This window comes from Penicillium macrosclerotiorum, assembly GCF_028827735.1.
Source record: "Penicillium macrosclerotiorum strain IBT 26536 chromosome Unknown utg000010l_segment0_segment0, whole genome shotgun sequence".
NCBI lineage: Eukaryota > Fungi > Ascomycota > Eurotiomycetes > Eurotiales > Aspergillaceae > Penicillium > Penicillium macrosclerotiorum.
Window position 1 is genome coordinate 1,383,047 of NW_026643089.1, and position 12,898 is coordinate 1,395,944.

The 12,898-nt window shown below is 52.8% G+C and overlaps 5 protein-coding genes across 5 annotated transcripts; 2 read left to right on the forward strand and 3 right to left on the reverse strand.

The window, feature by feature from the left end:
• Nucleotides 1-235: 235 nt before the first annotated feature.
• On the forward strand, nt 236-1,185 carry N7462_010138 (uncharacterized protein; the record flags this gene model as incomplete). The annotated part of the gene is made up of 2 exons (XM_057081852.1): nt 236-494; nt 563-1,185. 2 exons carry the CDS (start codon nt 236-238, stop codon nt 1,183-1,185), a joined length of 882 nt encoding a protein of 293 aa, XP_056928892.1.
• An 877-nt stretch (nt 1,186-2,062) lies between these two features.
• Nucleotides 2,063-3,124, forward strand: N7462_010139 (uncharacterized protein; the record flags this gene model as incomplete). The annotated part of the gene is made up of 3 exons (XM_057081853.1): nt 2,063-2,131; nt 2,208-2,466; nt 2,514-3,124. 3 exons carry the CDS (start codon nt 2,063-2,065, stop codon nt 3,122-3,124), a joined length of 939 nt encoding a protein of 312 aa, XP_056928893.1.
• A 784-nt stretch (nt 3,125-3,908) lies between these two features.
• Nucleotides 3,909-6,165, reverse strand: N7462_010140 (uncharacterized protein; the record flags this gene model as incomplete). The annotated part of the gene is made up of 4 exons (XM_057081854.1): nt 3,909-4,650; nt 4,717-4,832; nt 4,899-5,557; nt 5,727-6,165. The coding sequence occupies 4 exons, from the start codon at nt 6,163-6,165 to the stop codon at nt 3,909-3,911; spliced, it is 1,956 nt and encodes a 651-aa protein (XP_056928894.1).
• A 1,758-nt stretch (nt 6,166-7,923) lies between these two features.
• N7462_010141 (ENTH domain protein) lies at nt 7,924-9,995 on the reverse strand (the record flags this gene model as incomplete). The annotated part of the gene is made up of 5 exons (XM_057081855.1): nt 7,924-9,164; nt 9,224-9,335; nt 9,395-9,585; nt 9,643-9,880; nt 9,951-9,995. The coding sequence occupies 5 exons, from the start codon at nt 9,993-9,995 to the stop codon at nt 7,924-7,926; spliced, it is 1,827 nt and encodes a 608-aa protein (XP_056928895.1).
• A 1,595-nt stretch (nt 9,996-11,590) lies between these two features.
• Nucleotides 11,591-12,579, reverse strand: N7462_010142 (40S ribosomal protein uS17; the record flags this gene model as incomplete). Its single annotated transcript, XM_057081856.1, has 4 exons — nt 11,591-11,659; nt 11,806-11,936; nt 11,990-12,097; nt 12,405-12,579. 4 exons carry the CDS (start codon nt 12,577-12,579, stop codon nt 11,591-11,593), a joined length of 483 nt encoding a protein of 160 aa, XP_056928896.1.
• Nucleotides 12,580-12,898: the final 319 nt, after the last annotated feature.

A 12,898-nucleotide genomic window follows, 5' to 3' on the forward strand; every position in this document is an offset into this window, starting at 1 on the left:
GTGAGACCAATTGGCCAGGTGTCCAAACATCCTGCATGAGATGCCCTTCCTTTGTGCATGAACCCCCCAATGAGGCTGTATCAAACGCAAACCCCCTGACGCAGATGGTTGCAATCGCAGTCGGTCTCTAAGAGTCACTCCGACACTTCCCCCTCCTCCACTCATCCTCTCCACAACATCCCCCCTTCTTCCTCTGCCAGATTATCCAAGACCCTATTCCCTATCCCTTTCAGTTATGCCAGCCTCGCGTAAGCGGCAGACTTTCAAGGAAAAGAGGCGCAAAACTCACAAGGCCGACAAGCTGTCACTCACCTCAGGTGAAACTCACACTCCAGTCCCTAGAAGTGTCGTCGAAACTGGTGTCGTCATGCTGCCCAAGGAGACTGCGAAGGTTGATAACCTTGCTGAGATGACTGAAAAGCGGGCCGGGATGCCGAATTTTCCTGAAAACACTGGCAAAGAAGAGCCTATCAAGAACCAGGATCTCAGCGAAGGTAGATCAACGGGGACAAGATCTCACTTCTCTTTATATACATCACTAACTGGTCTTCTGTAATTTCAGCTAGAAAAGAAAAACAATCGCTGTCTACAACCAGGGAGTCTCTCTCAAGGCCATCCGAGGGTAGAACAGGCCAAGAGCCCATCATAGTCGATAGTAAGGATGACAACAGCGACGAGTGGTGTGACTGCAGCTCCGATGGCGCCTCCAATGCGAGCGAGGACGATGAGTATGAAGCTCGTGATGCCGACAACGAGCACATGCGCAAAGCACCCGCGAAAAAGAAAATCGAAAAGACGATTCGGTACATGAAATCCTTTTACAGCACCAACAAGAATATGCATTTCCAGGAGGTCAGTGTCAAACGTCTGAGGGGCTGCGACGACTATGTCAGCTGGTCGGTTGGTATCGAACTTGTTCTGCGCATGCACCGGCTCTGGGACCTGGCCATCGATGCGATCGAGCCTCTGCCGGAGCATCACAACCTGTTCGCATTGTACGATCATATGGTCACTGTGGCCATCGGGATTGTGTGGAACAATGTTTCGCAGAGCATTCGAGAGGACCGGTGCTTTCTGCGCGGTGTCAAGATGCGCTCCATTGACGAGATGATGTTCCACCTCTGGGTACATTATGGAACCGTGCCTCCCCCAACCTCCGATGACTCGGACTTTGCCACAGACTGAGATAATGTCTTCGCTCCGGTGTGCTTGATTCTGCGGATGCGCGAGGCAATTTGACCATTTTTATCAGTCATGGCGTGTTTCGGAGGGAACTCGGCGACAACCTGAAGAACTTTAACCATTTTTGTACGAGATATTCGGAATGGTCGTTAGTCCTTGGTGGTGTATTCGGTGGCCGTTAATATTTTGCTTGCGATACTGTCCTTTGAAATTTACTACAGTGATCGACGCTTGACTTCATGATGTAGCTTCCCATGATAACTAGGTTCGCTCCTTTCACAGACCCGCAGGCCGTGATCTATCTCGCCAAAGGATCTTGCCTACATTCACCTGATGGCTGGTCCCATTCGGCCTTTGCAGTCAAGAGATGGCGTACAGAAATGAGAGACTGGAGAGAGCTTGCAGACTCTTTCCCAAATTTAGCCGGGGAATACCACGATTACGATGCTCATTTCGATATGAGAAGTCGAGGCCGACAAGGCAATAGTATACTTTCTCTAGTCTTCAGGCTCTTGGGTTGACAACAATGACGAAGACAGTAATCCTCGACGGTGTTGGCCGAAACGCAAATTCATTACCGTCCAACTGCGCACGAATCCCGTATAGTTTCCCGGCCCAGGCGGGTGCAGTCAATCCTTATTTGATGAGAATGCCAAGAATTTGGCTAATTTGAAACCCGGTTAATCTGAAACTTGGTTGGATCCGGGATGATTTGAAATCAAAGAGGAACTAACTAGTTAATTACTGTATTTACAAAAAGAGAAGGGTCCAGTAGCCCGGGGAGGAGCTAAAAAATAATCTACCTCGGCTCTTTCGTGACTCAGTTTTCTACAAATTGCGCGCCAGACCACCAAACCCATCCTCTTCTATACACTTCGCCATGTCGTCAATTCCACTCTCCGAGGACAACCCCTTTCGGCCGCTGATCAAGGAGACCAACGATGATCCGGTTAGTTGAGCGATTGCCTGAATTGTAGTCTTCACTGTGCGTTGTTCTGATCTTTACTTGCTCTATGAGCAAATAGACCCAGCTTCAACTGCGGTACGAGAACCATCGAGTTAGTCGAAACAAGCAGCAAAGCGAGAAGATTCTGGCTGAGAGCTTCGCCGGCTGGACTCTAGATGAGATTCTCAAGCGACTTGATGGACCGGAGAGGGAAGAAGGATTCGTCGACCCTCGCAACTGTCTTGTGATCTGGGCCAGACCTCCTGCTCCCATCCGCGATCTGATATCCTGGATCCAGAGCGAATTGAAGGATGTAGCGCCATGCAAGTGGAATCATTGTATTTTCCACAAAAGTGCCAACTAACGCATCCCTCCCAATCACTAGCGATATGGTTAATGCCGCTTCCAAACTTGCACACGACGGTGCTGGAGGTGGCGCACTCCTTGACGGAACAGCAAATCGAGGAGCTGGTTCAAACGCTCCAGCTCTCGAAGGGCACGACCAAGGAGCAGATTGTTGAATACGCAATGCTTCATCAGACCCGTCTGCTGAAGCCGATGGTCAGTTTTGACTCTGCTGCGCTTGCTTTGAGCTTCGTGCCTTCTTCGGGAGAAGGCTTAGGGGTAAGTGGTGGCGACAACCCCGAACGCTACACCTACCACCACCTTCGTCGGGACATCTTCGATATGGTCCGCCAGGCCAGCATCCCCGTGGCTTCGCGCTATATTGTCCCATCTGCGCATGTCACCATCGCGCGATTTATCAATCATGACGGGTTTCAAGTTCAGGGAGTAGACGGGAAAGAGGATGTTGATCGGACGCGTGTGAGACTGCTGATTGATAAAATCAATGAAATCAATCAGAGGTTAGAGGTCGAATATTGGCCTCAAGCTGGCGGCACTATTCCGAAAGGAGGAGAATGGGTTGTCGGTCAAGAGCAAGGATTGGTGATTCGGAGAGGACGAGTCTGGTATGGAGGGGGCGAGTACGTCTAAGATCCAGCTCTTCAGCGGTGTCCCCTTGCATTCCACCCTATCTTTGACTATTCCAAACGGCAGCAGATGTGGTCTACTGCCATCTCGTCCAGTGACGAGGGCGAGGCCTTTGCGGTGAGGTGTCCTCCGTAGAAGATGTCATTTGACTTTCTCATCCAACGCAAGCCAGACCCAGCTCAGTGGATCACATAGCCGCAGGAAACATTGCATCTGTACATACAATATAGAGCTTCATAAATACTAGACAAATTATCTTCTTTAGACATTGTTTGTATGAAGGAATCCGGGGATATCGCCAGTGCGGGGAAATGTGGGGAAATAGACTCTCAATCTCATGACGCCTAACATGACACTTGCATATTTCAACTTTTTCCGGGGCGATTCCTTCACCCATTATCATAATTTGCCTTGTGAATTCTCCAGTCCCATTATATCCTGCTTGGTAATGGGCCCGGTGTCTGTATGCTTCTATCGGGCTATTAGGACAGACTCGCTGCGACCGGATTTCGAGCTACGAGTCTTTCAAATAAGGACTATTCTGTTCCAGCCAGTGACAATCGGCAGTGCGCTAATCAGAGAGATAAAGGGGGGGGGGGGGGCTTTAGATTCAAAGGCATCATTCATTGGTTTTATCCTAGTGCGGATCGTATATACGGAGATGGGAATTCCACCGTTGCGCATTCACACGCGCGGGAGAGGAAAAAGAGAGGGGAGTGGGAACTACATTATATAGGGAGAGCGAAGGATGATATGGAGACTGATGGGAGAGGAAGGGCTGGTATACCTATGCAGAAGTAGCGTCAGACTGGAGCTGTGCCTCTTGCCAGATCTGTCTCAGCATGGGCAGATGGACACGGTCCGTATAGAAGAAGCCCAACAAGATGGCGCGGCATTCCTGCCATGACGTGACGCCGTGCAGGCTTGCAGCCGTCGCCAGCTCGGAGACAAAGTACGCTCGCTCCGGGGGCATCATCTGGCTACAGGCGGCGCCGATGAAAAGAAGCCAAATCAGCAGGTCACGGCAGAGCGCGAACAGGCCCGACGGTATGGTTGCTTCAAGGGCAGCGCGGAGAGCCAGAATAGGCTTGGGTAGCAGGGGGCCGATCATGGGGTAGAAGCTCCAGATGGCGCTGTTGTGGAAACCAAGACAGGCCAGTCGGCAACAGCCCTCGATGGAGTTGTCGCCCTTAATTTGGCCGGTCGGTGTGTACCGATCGATATGCAGCGAGTACTCGACAGAGAGAACTTCGAAATTGAAGTAGTCCTCGACCTCGTCGTCAAATTCCTTATATCCGGTATTGCCCTTAATCCACTCCGCGTACCAGGAAAGCTCAAGCAGGTCGTATATAATTTTCGTGAATGTTTCGCTAAATATGCCAGGAATTTTGATAAGTGGGATGAGCCGGGTAGCGAACAGGGCGACGTCGTCATTGGGTGGGACGAGAGAGAACCCGGCGGGACGGATGGAGCGAACGAAGGGGAAAATAGGTTTAGTGAGAGCCATGCAAGCGACTCGAATATCAGTCCTAGTGGAAAGTTAGTCGAAGGGATGTCCATTGTACACAGGACGTATACAATTGGGCTGTGCTGACCAGGAGATCTGGAATCGAACGTCTGGGGGCACGTCCGCAAAATTCTTGCGCAGCCCAATCATCTGTCGCAAGCCAGCCAGATGGATCTTCAAATAATCAGGGTTTCCGGAGGCAATCTAACCAGATCAGCTTGTATTATCCTATCGATTGTGGCTTCCAACCGTCACAAAGAGTAAACTCACCTCAATGGTCAACAATGTAGATACCGCCGCAATGAGTTCATCACTCGAACACTTGACAGGATCCGACAAGCCCTCATTCACCAATCGAATCGTCTCACCTCGGTGGTGGAAAGTATCGACGACCAGCGCGCTGCGACTCTGGTTTGGATCTCGAATGGGCAGCTCGCCTCGCTGCATAGCCGCATTGGAAGTGGACATGCAGATCGTCGCGTGGAGAATGGCGGGGTCCCGCTGAATAAGGGCAGCCCAATGTGCTTGCAGCTTGGGTTTATACCGCGTCTGCAATGGATGTGCTTCCTGAGTGAGGTCCCACAGGACTGTTCGACATTGGTCGATGTTAGTAGCTGGGTCATTCATATCCACATTCGCCCTGTCATCTAAAAGCGGGGGGAGTGCGGGGAAGAGGAGGGCAAACTGACAATTTTGCAAATGGCGCATCATTCGGTCTGTAAGCTGGGTATGCCCCGTGTTGAACGGATCATGGGCCCCAGATCCCACGTATGTCCATAGCGAAGGGTTGGTGGGTGCAGCCGAGTAGCTCAAGGCTCCGTCCACTGTGTCCTCCTCCCAGGATTCCTCGCTCCACGGCTCCACCTCCCAGGGTGTTGCCGCCACCACGGAGGGGTAATAGCTGGCGGTGGTCGTAGTAGGCACCAATTCTTGGGTCGAGGATGTTTCAACGGATTGTGAGCTTCGGCGGCTGCCGGACGAGGAGGACGCAGAGGACGGGGGCGGCGGGGGTCGAGGGGGGGCCCATGGCGCCCGGGATCGTCTCCGGAGGTTGGAAGGCCAGATGTTTCCAGGATTTGCCCTTGTAGCGCTTCGTACTTTCCAGGCGTTTCTTACGATTGTGTTCCGACATGACATGCGACCGGATGCGCTTCAGGGTCTCCTCTTTCGTGCCCGAGGATGCGGACTCCGGGTCCGTATGGACCCAGAACAGCGTGGACTTGCCGCCCGCAGCATTGGCGGGTTTGCGCGACTTCCGGACCTTTGAGGATGCATTTCGCTCGGTTGTGGTCGTAGAGGTGGCGGTGGTCGTTGTCTGCGCTGGGAGGGTTGTTGCAGGAGCGGGTTGAGGAGCTGGTGGCGGAGCGGGGATCGCGGGCGGCAAGTCGGAGGCGACAGGGTCGGAAGGCCAAGTCTCAGGGTCCGTGTGGGGGGTGGGATCGACCTCAGACCAGGCGGGCGCGGCCGGAGGTCGTGAAAGCACGGGCAGAGTCTGCTCAAACCCTCCATGGAAGGAGTCGGAGTCTGGGGGATCCATGATGCCTCCCTGAGAAACGAGCAACAAGAGCACTGAAGAGAGGACACCCAGACGAACGAGGATCAGCAGAACGCTTCCCCACCTCGCAACACACCGGAGGAAAACGACGTGGGGGGATCAAAGGGCCAGCCGGCCAGAGGACTGGAGGATCAACTGAAGGATCAGAGACTGGACGAAGTGGACGCGGTCTCGAGAGGGGGATCCTCAACGGCGTCCGTGGTGTCCGCCGTGTCCGGGAGTGAATTCTTCACGTTTATCATCTCATGGTCGAATCATGACCCCCGCTAACGTTGCTAGTGGGATGCGAGTCGGGCGCGGCGTCTTTTTCTGGGAGAAGCGCCGAGAATTGACCCAAAAAGGGGGAGGGAAAGGTGGCAGAATGGGCCTTTGTGAGTGCAATTGGGGAATTGGGATGAGGAAGAACGACGGAGGCTGTCGAGAGCCGAAATGTAGAAATGCAGAAGAACAGCCAAAGTAGGCGGCCCCCCAAACCCTAACATTGATACCAAGTCCAGAATCCAGCATCCAGCCTGTTCTCCTCGATACCCCGTCAAGATTCGTAGTTCACTAGTTCACTATGATCGCCGACAGCTCGGATCCGCTCTTGGAGAAGGAGGCGCATTGCTAACTCAGCCCAACGCAGCTCCGGCACGGCGATGACCCGGAATGGAGCTTGGATAGGACAAGCTACTCAGACTGCGCCGACTACGTAGATTGATTCCCAATCATGTCACCCATGCCATCAGCCTGGCTACTGTAGACCGGCTCCCCAGCCAGATACCTCAGCCAAATACCTCAGCCTCGGCGAATCCAACCTTCAATCGTAGACTTTGGGACAGCTGAACATGGTTCAGCCTTGGATCCGAACACGGGAACGCAACGAGAGCCCGTGTTTCGGCCGCCCGCAGCTGGAGGGCCCGGCTGGTCGGGTTCTCTCTCGGGCTTCCCTGTGGGACTTGGATATGCCACGGGCCGAGAGGAAGGGGAGGGTGGAGTTGTGCTATAGATTGCATTTCTTGCTTGGGATTTTCTCCCCTCGTGACCTCAGCGGTGACGAGGCCGACCCTCAACTCCACGCCGACCGGTGCAAGCATACAGGATGTTCTCCCATATGAGCCTCGGTGACGCTCACCGAGGCTGTCTGTCGGCGGAATTCCGCCGGGGGGCTCCAGGTTGGGCTGACCAAGACTCACCGCAGTCTCACAAATACCTGAGGGGGAGACCATGTAGGATGCACCGGCTTCCAAAGTACCGGGAATTGCAAAGCTCCCCAGAAAATACCGTGATCGGCTGGCAAAGACAAGTAGTAGCTACGGCAGCAATTGACTTTCGTCAGCTCATCCCGCCCTTTTCCCCCCGGCAAATACCGATCTGATCTCAGCACTACTTTAGCACGACGCTAGCACGACTCCAATTCGGCAACCTGGGACCAGGACCTGACAATGGAGCCATCCCCTGCTACAGATGCAAACGCGGACAAGTGGAAAAGTATGGACAGGGGGGCCACAGGAGAGCAGTCTCGCTAGAGAAGAAATTCCATTGGTTTCGCTGAAACGGCGACTTCTATCTATTCATATCCCCGCGCCGGCAAGCCAATGCGGGGAGCACTCGGGAAATTGGGGGACGAAGGTGGTAGTAGTAAGGAGAAGGAAGACGGGGAAAGGCGGAAAGGGGGAAACTGGAAAGAAGAAGAAAGGTGAAGGACAACAAGAGAAATCGAATACAAGGATGGGAGAGCGGGATAGAGCCCACAGCTCCCTACGTCATCCCCGGTCGTGGAAAGACGGGCATCGTCTCCAGCTGCTCCAAGCCACCCATGGTACCGTGCTGGCCGCTGGACTGCCATCCTTGCCCAGTCTGTTGGTTGATGAATTGGCTCTGGCGGAAGGGATTAGTGCTGCCGGTAGGATTGGGTCGGAGAGGAGCAGCGGCCGGAGCTTGCAGCCCTGCGTTCTGCGGAGGAGGCACGGACGAGCTCCGAGCAAATGGATTGGTCCCAGTGCGCTGCGGTTGCAGAGCGGGCGGCTGCGCTTGCGCTTGGGGGATTTGGGGAACCTGGGGAACAGGCTCCGGGGCCCCCTGAGAAAAATGCCCGCCAGCCATAGAAAGACGCTTGGCAAAGGGGTTGGTGTTCTGCCGTTGGAGAGGAGCAGCCGGAGGAGGCGGGCCCCCAGTCTGTTGCTGAGCGAGCAACATCGACTGTCGGAAGGGGTTGGTACCGGTCGTTTGCGGTTGTAAGGGCTGGAGCTGCTGGGCGGGCTGCTGCTGCGGGAATGTTGCTACCCCATTTTGAGGGATGGGAGCCAACTGTCCCGGGTACCCATACTGCTGGGGCTGCGGAGTGTATCCGCCAAAGCCAGCCCCAGTCGGAGTAGCCTGCAGCGGCGGTGCCGGTTGCTGAACTTGCTGTTGTACTTGTTGCTGTCCAAACGGATTGCCAGTGTTCTGCTGGGGGAAACCTTGCCCATAAGGATTCTGTTGACCGTATCCCGTCACCTGGGGCTGCTGGGGGTACCCAGTCTGCTGGGGATAGAAGACCTGCTGGGGCTGTTGCTGGAAGGCAGTTTGTTGATACTGCATTCCGGGTTGCTGGGTCATGGGTTGTTGGTTCTGATCGATGGATTCAAAGAAATCAATCAGATCGGGTGCCGGAGCCTTCTGAGGTTCGGGAAGCTTGGGTGGCTTGGACGTGGACTGGGGCTCATTGCTGGCAGAGGGGGTTGCGACAGTGGTTGGTGCACGTCCCTCCTTCTTTATCCCTTTCCCAGCCAAGTATTCGCGCCGGCGAAGATCAAAGTCCGGGTCATTCAGGTCAGCCTCGAGGAGCTCCGCCAAGCCAGTGGATGCGTGCTTAAGGTTCGGGATCTCCAGGCGGGTGGCGGACTGAAAATGTCTCGCAACACCCAAGAACTGCACCACATCTTCCGTTTGTTTCGTAAACATTTTGTAAATTGCCAGGGCACGTTCGCTATCCGGCCTTGACATTTCAAAATAGTGCTCTATTGAACATGGACGGTTAGAACCCTATACGAGACGTAATAGACACTGCGTCACCTACCCAATACGTTGATTGTGCCTTCGTTCATCACCGAGTACAGCGTCAAAAGATCAAGGGTCAGAAGGCGGAAGGCAGTCAAGCTAATCTCGTTCTCGGGCTCATCCGTCAACAGCTATAATACCATTCTGTTAGCTCCTGAGGACATAGCTCCAACCTAGACGGCTCACTCACATCACATCTCAACAATGCACGAATCTGCTTCTGTACAAATTCAGTTTCTCTCAAGAGGCCTTTATCCACACTCAATCGCTTCAGTCGCCCAGGTCCGCTCCGCACGTAGTCTGTTTTCGTCGCATCGAATGCCTTTGCGCGCGCGATTAGATACTCGGCATATCGTCGAATATTATGTCCCTGTGACTGAGCTGTCCTAGAAATCAGTAAACAAAGTTCTGGGACTCTATCAGCCTGGGAAATCTCACCTTCCGAGAAATTACTCGGCGCGATCTTCTTCGGGTTGTCGGAAAGGTACGACAGAGCAGCATCCTGCTGGCCCTCTCGAATCATAAGGTGGACAATTATAAGCGCTTTGAAAACGATCGTCCATGCTGAGTCGCGAAGTCGGTGCTGGAGTGTTCGGAATACCTCGGCGACGCCGGCCTCGCCGGTGTGGGTTGCCACTAAGATTGTTTCGACATATTTCGATTTAGGGGCCGCGAGCTTTTGCGCAAAGGGGCGTCAGTATTCGCGAGACTGCCGAGAGGCTAATGTTACATCGCTACCGGCATACCTTGAGCTTAGTGGCCCCCTTCACTGACTTCTCGAAGTTGGTCATCGCGTGGAGGGGTGAGCCGGTTGATGGGGGATTTGTTGACACCCTCAATTGCGAATTGGTAGAAGGGGGTTGAAGGAGCAGGGAGAGGCGTCGGAAATACTGAAGAGCCCGCTTCAGACGTCAATGCCTTGGTGATGCTTGTATAGAATCTCAATCATCACCCGTATCGTCAATGGGATGTCTCATAGGGCCATGGCGGAAGCCTGGGGGAAGAAGGACGGCAGCGCTTTCCAGGGAAGTTGATGGTAGACGATAGACCGACCGGGTTGGTAATTGGCAGTCAGGGCAAGACCGTCGGCCAGGAGAATAGAGATGCAGGAATAAGGATACGGTCGAGAGGTCGTGAATCCAAGGGACAAGTCAGGCCGGTGGGCGGAGCTCGATGTCGGGCTCTCGGCGCCCAATCAGGTATAGCGCCGTTTCTCCAGCACGAGGATCCGCTAGATGTGCATGACAGTAAGACATCCAATGCTAGACTCGGGATATACATCAATGAGGATACTCCAGGGAATATCTGGAATTAGAGCTTAATTTTTGGACTCTCTATGGGCTGTAATTTAATCACTTGATTCAATGTATTATATCACAGTTCGGTCATTATGATGGTAAAGAGATGGCGAGAAGCCGAATATATATTCCTGCCTCCCATATCAGTCTAGCGGATCTAGTAATCAGGCTATCAATCAACGCATGTAGATAAACGATTGAAAATAGACCTAAAACATCAAACTGGAAGTAAGGGATTTGTTATCTATGTTATGTCAAGGTTGAATCATTATTTTTTCATGGGAAGTATCTGTTGATCGACCCCAAATTTAGTAGATAGAAGATAATCGGGCCGCAATTCGAGTTGAAAGACAGTTTATTGCCAGTAATTGCTAATTGATATATAAATCGACCGATCGATATTATTTATCATGTACAGGAATGATTCTTCAACTAGAAAGCCCAGATGCAATGGTATTAAGGCTTTGGCGAACCCCTCCACTTGATATCTTATCTACAAACATGCATTGCAGCGCCCTGATACATCCCCAACTACCTCGCAGGCCCGTCCAATGACCAAAAATTGGCCAACTCTTCAATGACAGTTCGTGAAGCCTGCGGGGCCAAGGCGCAGGCGTGGGCCGCAATGGAAATCACTGTCGCGGCAATGAGGAGACTGAAATTGGCCGTGTTTGCTGTAAAATGCTTGCACTACAACCAATTAGGGTCTAGAGAACTGGGGAACTGAAACATAAATATGACCGAGTTGGCAAAAATTGGAATATCGGTTCTTCTCCAATCACATCAATGATAGCGACTTAGAGGAGCAGAAGTAACTAGGAAAAAATGCAGCATCGGAAACAACATCGTTGCGATGACCGATGGCATCAGAATCATGCAGCCCATTGGAAGGGCAGGTGTACGGTTTCCATGGCAGGAAGATCGATGAAATATTTTTGCTTTTTGTGTGGATACACATTCCTCAGCAAGGTATCTGGGACATGGAAACTCGTAAACTATCCCGACCCGTACAAGAAATTCCCTGATATCCAGTTCAAACCGCTTCCTTCGCCGTATCGTCCTTTCCGAGCACCCAGATTACCAAACGCTTAGAACTTGGAGAAAGCCTTGACGGCCTTGCCGGTGCGGGGCAGGACACGCAGGACGTTGAAGCGAACCTAAAGGAAAATACGAGTTAGTAAAATTCCTATCAAAGACTTAGATGCTCCCGTTGCATGGGAATGCGCATAATGCGCTGTCAACCATGAATGGGAATCAAGTATCCCCTGTAGTGCATCGGTTTGGGGTATAATTTGAAACGTACAGTCTTGCTCAGGGGACGGCACTGGCCGACGGTAACCCAGTCACCCTCCTCAACACGGAAAGCGGGGGAGACGTGAGCGGCCAGGTTCTTGTGGCGCTTCTCGTACCGTTGGTACTTAGGAACGAAGTGGACTGTTCTTATAAGTATATTGTTTAAGCCGGAGATAAAATTTGGAGCGACGTACGGTATTCACGGCGAATGACAAGGGTACGGTGCATCTTGGTGGACACAACGCGACCGGTCAGGATACGGCCACGGATGGAAACGAGACCGGTGAAGGGGCACTTCTTGTCTGTTCAGTCTGTTAGCGAGTTGTTCGATTCGAGGGATGTGGCGATTCAAGATCTTCAAGATTTCTGGTCAATCTTTTTCTTGGAGGTTGAGGGTTGGCGAGCAAGGACATATTGGGACGATCAAGATATTGGTACTGTCGCCAATAATAGGTTGCGGTTGCTTTGTTCCAATCCGTATCGCGATTCGTAAAACTCTTGCTCTCAATTGTCCTTTTGTCGCACCCCATATTCACCTCCAAAAAATCACCAGAAATCGCAGATCTTCGCCGTGTCGACATCAAAAGTCATATCGTAGGTCGTGCATACCGATGTAGTTGCCCTCAATGGCGGTCTTGGGGGTACGGAAACCCAGACCGACATCCTTGTACCAGCGGCGGCCAGAGCCAGCCTTCTTGCTCTTGGCCTTGGTCTTCGAGTTCAGGAAGATGTGAGGCTGCTTCTGGAAAGCGCGCTCGGACTGGACGGTCAACTCGGTCGCCATGGCTGCGGTGTGTGTCGACGAGGAAGCGTTGTCGAGTGAATGGTTGGCGTGTCGGGTCTCGGGATAAGGAACGTCGAGGTTGAGAAAGATTCGCTAAAGGCGTGGATTCTGTGTGTGTGGCCGCTAGTCCGCATTGGGACTAGCCACGGAGCGGGTTAGGGCTTCCCCTTTGTTTACTATCACGTGATATTAACGCGCCCGGGAGGCGTCGTCCATGTCGGAGGGGAATGCGGCTGGCCATCGATCCCATTTCAACATCCCACGCCTACGCTGTTGCGCGGATCATGCTTGGATGATCTGCGACACCTTGCGGTTACTG